The sequence below is a fragment of the Vulpes lagopus genome, chromosome 5, assembly GCF_018345385.1.
Source record: "Vulpes lagopus strain Blue_001 chromosome 5, ASM1834538v1, whole genome shotgun sequence".
NCBI lineage: Eukaryota > Metazoa > Chordata > Mammalia > Carnivora > Canidae > Vulpes > Vulpes lagopus.
In genome coordinates, this window is record NC_054828.1 from 66,154,545 (window position 1) to 66,167,980 (window position 13,436).

A 13,436-nucleotide genomic window follows, 5' to 3' on the forward strand; every position below is an offset into this window, starting at 1 on the left:
AAATCAGAGTTCTATTTTTCTGAGCTTATTCCTTTTCAGCTTTCCCGGAGTTCACACTCATTCCTGGGGTGCTGAGAAAATACATAGGTTGCTTCCATTTGGTCCCTTGAATGAATCTCTAATCCCATCACTGCATGAATTGGTGAAGCCAAAGAACAATGTGAACCAAGAAAATGCTATAATCCTCAAACATTCCCAAAGTTTGCAGAACACATTCTAATCAGAACCATTCAAGGCTATGGAGCACCATCTTAGCAGCAGTCTTCAAAAATCTATCAAAGCTTCCATAGCAGTTCTCCAAAGCTTTAGATTTAAGCACCGTCTATTGATTATAGTGATTCTAGGTGTAATTATTTTTGTTTTAATTGCTTGAGAAAGTTGTATTCCGTTAGGAGAGCTTTGGTAAGATCCAGGGTTATAATCAATGTGTATGTATATAAATGCTAATATAAATAAAACAACTGTAAGGAAAACATTGGGTAACTCCAAATCATTTTATACAGCATGGGGAATAGCAATTCTATCAGAAAAAGTCTACAGGTAGGGTGGACCCTCCTTATCTCCAGATTCCGTATTGAGGTGAACTTGCCTACTCACTAAAATTTAGTGCTTTCATAGTCATTCACAGAGATGTACAAAGTGGGGAAAAACTGGAACCTCCTGCCATGCACGTTCCCAAGGTCAAGCAAGGTGATACTGCCTTATTTCCATTCTTATACTGTAAACAAGTGTTCTTTTCCCTATTTAGTGCCACGTTTTCCACATTTTTGTACTTTTTTTATTGATGATTTTACTGTTTAAAAATGGTCTTACAGCCTCGTGGTTTAAGTATAGGCTAGTACTGTGCTGTGCCTTATGGAGAAAATATATATGTTATATATAAGCTTTCAGGCAGTGTCACCGTTGTTGGTGTGAGTTCAGTGTTAATGGGTCAACTATTAAATAAGATGTTTCTGAGGAGAAACACACACAAAACAAGGTTATATATTGATCAGTTGATGAAAATATGACTAGGGGCTCATAGGAACCTAACCTTGTATTTTCCCTAGGAGCAAGGGTTCAATATTTACTGGTTGAATTGCCGTCTGCAGCAATTTCATAAAACATAACTAATGTGAGTAAAGAAAATCCACTGCATTTTAATACATTCAGAATTATGATCCTAAAATAGAACAAAAACAGGGTGAGTGCCCAGAGTTGTGATATTGGTATCATAGATGGCCATCATCTGATTCTCTCCTTTTGCATCTGCATGGACACAAAATAAGTCACCCAGGAAAATTTCAGTGGATTTTAGGCCATCAACTACACTTCTCTCCATCTTTTCATCATATATCTCAATCACCTTCACTGCCTTTGGGCTCCTAGAGCTCTGTATAACCTTTCTCCCTTTAAGGCTTTCACTTATACTATTAGCTCTGCTTCCAGTACTTCCCCTTCCTTTCATTAAGGCTGCATCCTCATTCTTCAAGTTCAGCTCAAAAACATTTCCTGACCATGCACTTATGAGATCTATATAGTTTTCTCTATAGTTTAATGGCAACTCCTGTGCTTTCCTACGCATATATTTGAAAGCTGAATTAAATAAATAAAATTCATTACCCTGTAAGTATAGCCTGTGTCTGATGGCTCGGTGTGACACTCCTGTGCCAAGCCAGTACTTTGTACATTTTTCATGTGCATTGTTCATGCTCAGTGTAAATAAATAAAGTTCATGGTCAGAATAAATAAATGGATGAAATTATATGATTTTCTCCCCAGTTATGACACTGGATTACCCACATACCCCCACCTCTGATGATCACAAACAAATACTTGCACACTAATTGTGCTGAGCCAGAGTTTGTCACAGCCAGGGGCCTCATGGTAAGGTTAGATCTATGAACCCCATATGTGCATATCGTCTTCTAACTAGCTGAGCAAATATTTACACAAGAACAGCCATCTAGATTAATCATTTAAAGATCTCTCTGGAATAGTGCAATTACTCTGCCAAAGTTACTACTGACATAAGAAGAAGAAAAGAGGAAGGAAGGAAGGAAGGAAGGAAGGAAGGAAGGAAGGAAGAGGGAGGAAGGATGAGGGAGGAGAAAGAAGTAATCAAAGAGCATTTCAAATCATCTGACATAATCCATCAAACTTAAGTCACAGCATGTGAAAAAATGAAATTTAATTACTGTTTTTATAAGGTCTTTTTAAAGTAATTAATTGGAAAAAACCTGTTGCATATTCTCAATCCTAATATAAATGCTGTTTGAGAGGACATAGAACGGTTCCTTGTATTGAAATAAATATTCACAGAAATAGTCTTCAAATTAATCAATGCAGCTCAAGAAAGTATGTCATGCTAGAACTCACTAGGAACTTTTAGGATCTTAACCTCACATATATCTATCACATACCCATACTTCCTTATTTTTTAGATTTTATTTATTTATTCATGAGAGACACAGAGAGAGGCAGGGTCCTATGCAGAGGGAGGAGAAGCAGGCTCCATGCAGAAGCCCGATGTGGGACTCGATCTTTGAACTCTAGGATCACATCCTGAGCCAAAGGCAGGTGCTCAACCGCTGAGCCACCCAGGAGTCCCATAGCCATACTTCCTAAAGAACACATTCAGTAAGGACTACAGTAACTCACAGAACATTAAGGGGAAAAAAAAAGTCTGAAGCTGCCTATACTAGTCAGCTTGTGCCATCACAACAAAAAAATTATGTCTCAGAGTTCTGGAGGCTGGAAGTCCAAGGCCAAAGTGCTGGCCAATGTGATTTCTGATGAGACTGGCCCCCTTCTTGCTGTGTATTCCTATTGCCTTTGCTTTGGGTGTATGAAAATGCAGAGAGCTCTACCTCCCTTCCTCTTCTTATAAAGCCACCAATCCTAATGGAATAGGACCTCACCCCATGACCTCATTCAACCTTAATTTCTCCTAAAAGCCCTATATTCAAATACAGCATTTGAATTTGAGAATTGGTGGGGAGACACTATTCATTCCACAGCACTGTCCAAATCACATTGTAAAACTGATTGCTCGAGTAGGTACATCACTGCTGTAGACCACTTGGCCACTTGGTCTACAGCCTATACTACTAATCCCAGTGACTTCCAACAGTTACACAACTTTTGTGCTGCTTCTGGATCATGGATCCAGATCTGGATCAACCACCTCACCTGAATGTATTCCTTGAGGCATCTGTTCCTTCGCATCAGTAGTTTCTGAATCACTTAGCCTTACTATAGTAGGTTGATGTAGGTTGGGTGCCCTGGATGCAAGGAACTCTGAGAAAGTGACTTTCTTGCTTTTTACTGGGAGTGGGGGGGGGGCAGGAAATCATGAAGTTGGGAATCCCCTTAACACAGGAAGGATTTCAAGGGTACATGATAGCCCAAAAGAATGACAAATGTCCACTCCACTACCTGAATAGTAGGAGGCATAGCAAAATGCCACAGCAAATATGAGTAAACACCATGGAATTTTTTTTTTAGAACTGATTATTGACCTGTTTATTTTTTACCTTACCCTCGGTTTAAAAATCTTACTAGTATAGGTTGTTCTAATTAAACTATCTTCCTTGTACTTAACCTGTGGTTTCATTATATAACACTATAATGGCTAATATCAAGACTACTAACAACAAAAGACAAAACGACCATGAATGGAACATAAAAAAATCCCTAAGCATGAATCTCGGTACTTTACATACATTGTAATCATTTATTCACAACAATGGTTCTGAGCAGTAAGATATCATATATACATACACATATTTTTTTCTATGATTTTACAGAAGGAGAAACTAAAGATCCAAGGTCAAACTGGTGGCCCAAACCACAAAGTCACAAAGTTCACATTTTATATATTTTGGAGCTCGTGATTTTCATGACAATGCTCCTCTGCCTCTAACTGGACTATTAAACCATTAATAAACCCCCGTGAGATCCCAGGACTTTCCATATCTAAGCTCCACTCAAGGGGCCCACTATGCAAGCAAGTGCTCTAGATAACTACTAAGTATTACATTCCGTTAAGCGATCGAGTTTCTAAATACAGAATATGCATTTTGACATATTACCTAACCAGTTACTGGGCTATAAAGAAATTATCCAAATGGAAAGCTACTCATGGTTTTATTCTTAAGAAATCATTAGTCTACCTTAAAAATAGTATAGTCATGAGCACTGATTGTTTACCTCTTCACAAACCTTCCGTCTTATGGGAACAATGTCGTCCTTCTATTAGGGAGCCACTCCTTTCCTATCCCAAATATAAAGTTCCAGCCAGGCTGCCAATGTTCGCCCCTCATTCATCCATTGCCTGCAGGAGCTGATGCCAATGTGCTGCAATCTTAGCAATCTTCCCTAGAATTTGTCGGATTCTAACTTAGGGAAGAGTCTTGAGTCAAATTTGGGATGGAGATGCTAGTAATCATCCTTCCTCTGTCAGTGCCTCATTGTAAGAAGCAGAGGAGAGAGGAGACAGAGCAATGTGACAGAAATCACCAGAGCCGGTTGACCTGGAAGGCCCTGGTACTTATGCGTCGCTTCTCATTTGTACATGGGAACATTTTCCTTTAGACCTTAGGGGGTTGAATCAGGTTTCTGTCATTTGCAACCAAAATACATCTGCACAAAATATGTCATAATACAACAACATATTTTAGAGGAAATGAAGTCCAAAATCAGGAAAGATATTCTTACCAGGACATAAATGAATACATAAGTTCTTTTTATACATCGGTAAGCGAAACAGTCACTGTCTAAAGAACACATAACGAAAAGGACTGAAAGTTTCTTATATGTTTCTTCTGCCGAAAATAAAATTTAGCAATAATACAATATTATTTGAATCAACAGCTTTCTGTAGGGACAGTATCTCTTGAATGGTTAGGACTGAACATACTCAAGATTTGCCCTTGATCCAGGCCTCTTTCCATTCCTTGTCTCAGAAGGGACAAAGAGACATCTAATCATAGAGAGCTCCACAGGCATGATTTGATCCCGATTTCTTTCCTTTTTTTTTTTTTTTTTAAGATTTTATTTTTTAGAGACAGAGAGAGAGAGAGAGGCAGAGACACAGGCAGATGGAGAAGCAGGCTCCATGCAGGGAGCCCGACGTGGGTCTCGATCCAGGGTCTCCAGGATCAGGCCCTGGGCTGAAAGTGGTGCTAAACTGCTGGGCCACCCCGGCTGCCCTTGATCCTGATTTCTATGCCTTAATGTGCAAGTGTCTGTCTCTCACTTTTATTCCCCGGAACACTGGCAGTGTTGAGTGTCACGTTCAGATCCTCTTTTCATCTGAGACCCTAGAAGGCTTCCTCTCCTCCGCCAGAGCTCTGAAGTAGCCCATGTATAATCCTTCTCATGACACGAGCTAAATGACTGAAGACATCCCATAGTCTGTTCTAGTCCACACTTACATTTACATAATTTATATTGTAATTACACAACAATCTAAGCCTTCATGTCTGTATCAATCAGTATAATCTAGGTTTTCCTGTACCACAAACTACAGAAACTTAAAAAAGATTTGTTCTTTAATTCTTCAAACTATGCAGTGGGCCAAGGATCATCCCCTTGTAGCTATGTCATATGTAACAAGACGCTTGCCAGGAAAGGAAAAAGGAAGATGCACACCTGCTGGGACTATTTTGTTCAGCTGTCCAGGGATACTATCTATCCTTCTATTCTCTTTTCATTGGTCAGAACTAATCACTTGGTCTGAATCTGAGTGTAGGAAAGTTGGAAAATATATAAGAGCACGTGAATACACAGTGAGCAAAATGATTTCTGCCACACTATACCTTATTTCCTAGGAAAACTTTAGCAATATCTGCATTCATGGATTTAAAAAAAATCTATCATAGCGTAGGTATAAAAGCTGCCCAGCCTGCTTGCTTGCATAGGACTATCCAAGTGTACTTTTGAGGCTTTATAAAGCTAAGGTGAAAGCCCTATGTAGATCTCAATCACAGGACTGGAACGAACTTCTTTTATTATTATTTTTTTTGGCTGCTGCTAAGAGACAGCACTATATGAATTACTGTAATAGGCTCCTTCATTCTGCAAAATATTTAGAGCACAAAGCAAAATAATATAGTGAGCTTAGACTTAAAAAAAGAATAGAAAAATACACATTATATATTATGCCCACCAACGTCTCGTGCCTGAAACCTTTTGCTTCTTGGCCTCCAGTAACAAAGGCTGAGTGGTCTGATGCTTGGCCCCCTGTGTAAAGTATTCCTTCATAAAACCATCACCCTTCCCTTAATACAACTGGCAGTCCCCACTCACATAAAACAGAAGAGTATGTTACCATGGAGACAAAGCCAACTCTACCTTCCAGAATGGCTGTTTCTTCCAAGTCATAGCAGATATTACCAGAAAAATAACATGAGGTCCTCACAGAGATTGGCAGCCCCAAATCTGGATTCAGTAATTGTGTAGCTAAGAATGTTCACATTATTTTTTGATAGAGTAACAAAGACAAACATTGTACTGAAAGATAATCCTGAATAATCACTGTTTATAAAATAAATCCCTATATCCATCTAAACAACCTGGAAAGTTTAATTTGTAATATGTTTTCTACCTCTACTTAGTGTTTTATTAATGGAGTGACCACTGTGCTTGACCTATTTGCTGAAATTCGGTAGAACTCCAGGAGACCATATGGATGACCAGATGGGTTGCTGTAATTTAATGTCATTATTCTGCAGATGAAGTAAGGGATAAACATAATTTGCATTCTTTTCCATCCTTCCTGCATACCTTTATTAGTTTCATTTTTAATTCAGACATCAAAAGGGAAGATAATACCTTGCTACCGAGGCTCAGATGCCAACTAATTACTACAAGAGACTCCAGTCCTGACATCACAGGCCAGGCCTCAGAACACACTCCACCTTACCCAGTGACCCCACCACAGTGATTAATAGGTTGCGTGCTAAGCCCTAATGAGTGTGTCAGATCTTAGATGTTCTCTAGGCTAACGTAATTAGCATTATGTTGAACAGAGTATTTCAGTTACTTGGTAGAGAGCCTCATTAAACTTCACACTAAACTATATGGCTTTTCACCTTGTGGTCTATGAATTTATTTTATATTCATCAACCTAAAAGGTCTGTATAAATAGAGATCTTTCAAATATTAAAGGATAATTTAAATATTTTTAAATCAATTATTGATCTTCTTCTACAACAGTGAATCCGTATGTTGGACATGAAGTGTTTTTCAGGCATGCTTGTTGAAATGCAAGTTTCTGGACTACACCAACAGAAATTCTGCTAAAAAGGGATTTGGGAGAAAACCTAAAACTCTGCATTTTTAATAAGAGACACGATTTAGAAGCAGAAAGTCTATGGACCTTACTTGAAAACATACTACCACTTTGGTAACAGGACCGATAACTGAGTCTTGGATTAATTGAAACTATCAGATTTTTTTTGCTCTAAATAGTTATTATGTTTCTGAAAAAAAAATTATCTGCCTCCACATAAGGGGGACTGTTTTCATATTGAGATTATAGTTTTAAATGTACCAGTGATTTCTTGTTAAAAGATTGAAAACAATTATCAAGGTAAGACAGATATTATTTGCAATAAACCATGTAAGGTGTAATGAGTTATCCCTTAGCCAGTGGAAATGGCAAGTAATAACATTCTTACCCTACAGGCCATGCACCTGGGATTACTTTTCCACTTTCAAGGGAAAGACCACAGTGCAGCAGAATTTCTGCAATTACTGATTTTTCTCCATGGGCAATGATAAAATGTCTTAGTTCTGATGACTAAGGATGCTAAGCAATATTCCAACTACTTGGTAGATCTCATCTAGATATTATCATCATCAATTACTGCATACTAAGTATTTTTCATGTATTTAGCATTTGTTTTCTTGAAACAACCAGAAAATCCCCATCGATTGTTAATAAAGACAGATTTTTTTCATCTATTATCCTAAACATTTTAAGGTATTTTCCCCCCGGAACTGATAACTACTTACTTAACCAAACTACCTTTTTTTTTTTTCTTTTTTTTTAAGTAGGTTCCATCCTAGCATGGAGCCCAACACAGGCCTTGAACTCATGACCTTGATATCAAGACCTAATCAAGAGTTAGATGTCTAACCAACTGAACCACACAGGCACCCCAAACTATTGTTTTTTTTAATGAGCTTCAAAAGAGTTCTCTCTTGTGCTTTTTATTTATTTATTGAGAGAGCACGCACACACACACAAACAGAGGGAAGAAGCAGAGGGAAAAAGATAAGCAGACTCTGAACTGAGTGTGGAGCCCAATGCAGGGCTCCATTTTATGACCCTGGGATCATGACCTCAGCTGAAATCAAGAGTCAGACACTTAAATGAGGACCAAGGTGCCCCTCTTTTGTAGGCTCAGATGGTTAGGCATCTCCCTTCGGCTCAGGGTGTGACCTCGGGTCCTGGGATCAAGTCCCACATTGGGCTCCCTGCAGGGAGCCTCCTTCTCCCTCTGCCTGTATCTCTGCCTCTCTGTGAAATCCCACATGATCTTCCATGCTGTTTGTGTTCATGTTCTGTGTAGCCAAGCAGAGCAGATTTTGGAAACACCACAAAGTTTCAGGTGGCGGCTTAGGAACGAGATGAAACATTGCTTGAGCAATAAGTAAACTTGTATTCCTTTGAGGTACTGGAGCTTTGAGGTTATTTGCTTAAAACTAATAAAGTCAAGACTTGCCTTAACAAAAAAGTCATACAAATTTCTGTCTTGCTTATGAGTTAGTCAACTACCTATTCAATATAAAACTATGACTGTATAGTTCAAATTCAGTAGACTTTTATGAATTCACTAGAGTAATCTGTTTCAATTGTATTTAAGAATGAGGGAAAACTATGTATCTTAACATTAGCATATTTTGGAGCTCAGGACACTATTAAAAAACATATAATCCCTGCAATAAAGGAACAAAACTAGGTACTTAGTGTCTATTGTTTCTATAGTCATCAGAAATAACACAGTTAGAATCCTTAAAGCAACTGTCCAAGGAGATATTCAGTGTTTTAGAAACAGAATTTTTCACTGATACACTAAAATAGCATTTTAAAGATAACTTTTGGTAGTGAAAAAAATGCAGCAATTTAACCTAACTAAAAAGGTAAGGGAGACATACTGGATTTTTAAAATTTTATTTATTTATTCATGAGAGAGAGAGAGGCAGAGACACAGACAGAGGGAGAGGCAGACTTCCCATGGGGAGCCCGATGTGGGACTCGATCCTGGGACCCCGGGATCACGCCCTGAGCAGAAGGCAGGTGCTCAACCACTGAGCCACCCAGGCGTCCCGAGACATATTGGATTAATGTAAAATCACTGACACATACAAAGTGGAAAACACATACCAATATGCACTCACATGCGTATGCACACACAAAGAGGATCATGAGAGGATCAAATTTTCACCTTGGTAGTACAATAAAGAGACAATATCCTATAGAAAAATTATTATGTCATTGACAAATGACCTTGGTAGGGGTAGCACCTGAATCATGTCAGTAGAAGGCCTGGCCTAGATCTGGCTCTATCACTTTCTAGAGGTAAAGAGGAAGATATGAGTAAGGCAGAAGAGCTCAGTGACTCAGTGTTTGGAGTCTTAATTTCTATCTGCCGCTAATGAGATGTTGGTCTTGGGAAACTATTTTATGTCTCTATTTCCTGTTATAGAATGGAGAGAAAATAATACTTATCTCACACATTGCTAAGAGGATTAAATCATGTGACACATAGAGATAGCATTTAGAGAGGCCTTAGCTGAAAGTAAATACTAACAAATATTGGATATCATTGCTAATGGTATATCCATGTCACTACGAGCCATATTACCCTCAACTATAAGGTAAGAAATTGTGCTAGGTGATTTGTAGGATTTCTTTCAGTGCTTATATTCTGAGTCTACATCTGTCTCCTAAAGTCAAATATCCAGTTGAAAAATGAAAATTCTAAAACCAAAATATTTTAGATAATGACTTAAAAAATGTAGAGACCAACGGGTTTGCTGTTGAGATGGATTTAAGGAAAATAAGTGACATAATAATGCACTATAATCCCATTTCTTTAAACATTCAGAAGTGATATGGTTCTTTGATTTGTTAACCCACATGAATCTTACCCTCATTTGAACATCGAATGTAACAAGATAATTGTCAGGCGACCATTTACATTTTAAAATATCATATTTAGGGGTGCCTGGGTGGCTCAGTCAGTTAAGTGTCCAACTCCTGACTTTGGCTCAGGTCATGATCTCAGTTGTGGGATGGAGCCCCATGTCAGGCTCTGCCTCAGCGAAGAGTCGGGTGGACATTCTCTCTCCCTTTCCATCTTCCTTTACCTCTTGCCTCCCCCTAACTCTCAAAATAAGTAAATGTTTTTTGAAAATGTCATATTTAATGAGTACTACAGAGATAAGGATTTATTTTCATCACAAGAACTTGAATGGATCTAAAATGTACATCCATTTTTGCAGCTGAAGGTGAAAGTACTTCATAGGCTTACAGATTCAGCAACTGGAGTTTCTTTCTCAATTAGAAGAAAGCATTTCTACCAACCGTAACAATGGTAGGAAATGATGCTAACACTATGGTATAGACTTTATGCCAGATTAAAGCGAATCATGCCTCCCTTGGAAATTCCATAATTTAAGTAAAGTAAACGTTAAACATTAAGGTAACCATAAGTTAAATAAATGTTATTTTGTTCAGAGAAATCCTCATTCATTCATTCATTCATTTAGTAGTACTAAAGAATGAAGTGAATAGCTCAAGATGCTGCTGAGTCAATAAAATTATTAAAAATTCATTTGGAATTATATTTTTGGTTGGTTTTAAGTGACTATAATACAAAAACAGAGCTTTAACATACGGAGACGTTACATGTAAAACACTGGCATGGAAGGATTGTTTTCTTAATCTAGAATTCCATTTATTCCCAGAAACCTTACCTCCTGCATACATAACAGCCAGCATAATGGATGATATCCAGGCTATTTCACTGTAGGAAGTGTTGAATATTTGCTGAATTTCTTTGAAGAACACTGTGACAGCTTTGGGGAATGCGTATGAAAATCCAATGGAGATAAAAGACGCTGCAACTACCACCCAGCCCCAGCCTCCATCAGGAGGTGGATGTAGTGGGGCACCTACTGGTGGTGGCATTTCTGCTCCTCTCTCTGAAATTCAAGTAACCTATTAAAAAAAAAAAAATGAAACAACAGTTTAAACTGTATTTCCATTTTCAGATATTACTCTTGATAGTCAGTCACCAAAATAGCATTTTCTGGTTATAAGTATATAATTTCTCATGAATAATTTTAATACTCTTATATTCGAAAATTAACAAAAAAAGTTGGTTGAGATATGTAATTCTGTTATGGGCTAAACATTGAGAGTATTTAATTTGTTTATGGAAATAAAAACTACTCAAAAATTACTCAAAGAGGGGATCCCTGGGTGGCGCAGTGGTTTGGCGCTTGCCTTTGGCCCAGGGCGCGATCCTGGAGACCCGGGATCGAATCCCACATCAGGCTCCCGGTGCATGGAGCCTGCTTCTCCCTCTGCCTATGTCTCTGCCTCTCTCTCTCTCTCTCTCTCTCTGTGACTATCATAAATAAATAAAAATTAAAAAAAAAAAATACTCAAAGAATTCAAATCCGTACTAAAGTACCAACCTAAAAATAAAAGCTATCTCAATCTGAATTCTAAGCGTAATAAAAATGGAGCTGTCATTATTTAAAAACAGAATACTTTCTTAATTCAAAAAATTTAAGATTTTCTTTACAAAGGTTAAAAAGGACCATGTATTAAATCCGATTGATTTTAAAGAATTAAATAGTAGGTTTTTTTAATTTTTAGAAATATTAGATTATTAGAAGCATTTTAGAACTTTTCTACTTTTAATAATTGAGAATACTTAAAAATATTTCAGCGTGGACCTATTTTCTAGACTTGTAGCATTAGGAATTATATGGCTTTAATGAATTAATTTTGCTACACTTCTCAAAATGGTGCTACTTATTATTTAATGAATGATATATTTTATACACTTTTCATAGTGATAAAATCACTAAAAGTGATAAACGAATAGGTGGTATGTTATTGTTTGTTAAAAGACAGGACTTTCTCTTTGGATGTGCCTAGGAACACTTATGCTAGCTTTACGGTATAGAGCACTACATACTCTCCTGTGGAAGAAATGATCACATATAGATTCACATAACTGAAGTTAAATTAAAAACATCTGGTTCCCTAACATCATTGTTTCTTTGTTGAATAATGCTATTTGCCTAGCTCTTAACTGTATTGTCAACATTTCTCAATATCTTCTTACTACTCTCATTTTATTTGTGAACATGTTCCACTTGAAATGTAGAGGAAAATGAAACCATTTTCTATTGGTAAAATAATATTGGAAGTAGGGCAGCCCTGGTGGCGCAGCGGTTTAGCACCGCCTTCAGCCCAGGGTGTGATCCTGGGGTCCCAGGATCGAGTCCCACGTCAGGCTCCCTGCATGGAGCCTGCTTCTCCCTCTGCCTATGTCTCTGCCTCTCTCTCTCTCTCTCTCTCTCTCTCTCTCTCTCTCTGTGTGTCTGTCATGAATAAAAAAATAAATAAAATCCTTAAAAAATATTGGGGGTAAGTTAATAAAAACTAATTTTGCCACATGTTTTTGGAAAACCCTCCAAAAAACTAAACAGATATTTCTGAAAAAACAGAGATGGGTTTAATTTTTGTTTACTGTCAAATTATATCAAGCATATTTTCAGTGATCTATATGTACTTTTTAGATGGAAATATTCTGTACATTAAACTTTTCTAATTGGTCCATAGTTATTGAAAGGACTTGATTTCAAAAATTCATATAGGTAAATAATAAAAATGAAACTTAAAATAGAGCAGTTCTCTGCAATTTTCCTGTTTGCATAAAAGAACTTGTCTTTCATTATTATTTCATGAGTTTAAACTATTGTAACTTTTATCACATCTACTATTGTAAACACTTAGAAATACAACTGGATGATTTGTTTTTCAGTCACTTCAAAACCACATTTCTAAATAATCTTAAATACATTATTTAAATATTATTATATCAATATGAATATTGAAATTTACTAATATCCCAATCATGTTATAAATATGAGTAGTGAAATTTACTAATGAGCTAGGTTGATGTTGTGATTTCTATTGTATAGACAGGAATCTATGCTCATAGAAAACTGAAGGGCCTTAAAAAAGAAGATTATATGATTGAGCTATTTTTTCTCCATAATCCTCCTTCTTTTTTGTATTGTTAGTTTTTCACCAGTTTATCTCTGTATGTGATTTTTGTATGTGTTTTCAGCATATTTGCTTGATTTTAATTATAATTGCATACTCCAGGCTTAGAGTCACTATTCATACCAATTTACTT

At 37.1% G+C, this 13,436-nt stretch overlaps 1 protein-coding gene across 8 annotated transcripts in view; it reads right to left on the minus strand.

The window, feature by feature from the left end:
- Positions 1-13,436, minus strand: part of SLC16A7 (solute carrier family 16 member 7) — a 180,851-nt gene that overhangs the window by 67,172 nt on the left and 100,243 nt on the right. For all 8 annotated transcript variants that reach the window (XM_041755826.1, XM_041755825.1, XM_041755827.1 and 5 more), the window contains one exon: positions 10,972-11,215. In XM_041755826.1, coding sequence (XP_041611760.1) covers positions 10,972-11,185 — 214 coding nt within the window. In that variant the 5' untranslated portion in view covers positions 11,186-11,215. The remainder of the gene's footprint in view (positions 1-10,971; positions 11,216-13,436) is intronic.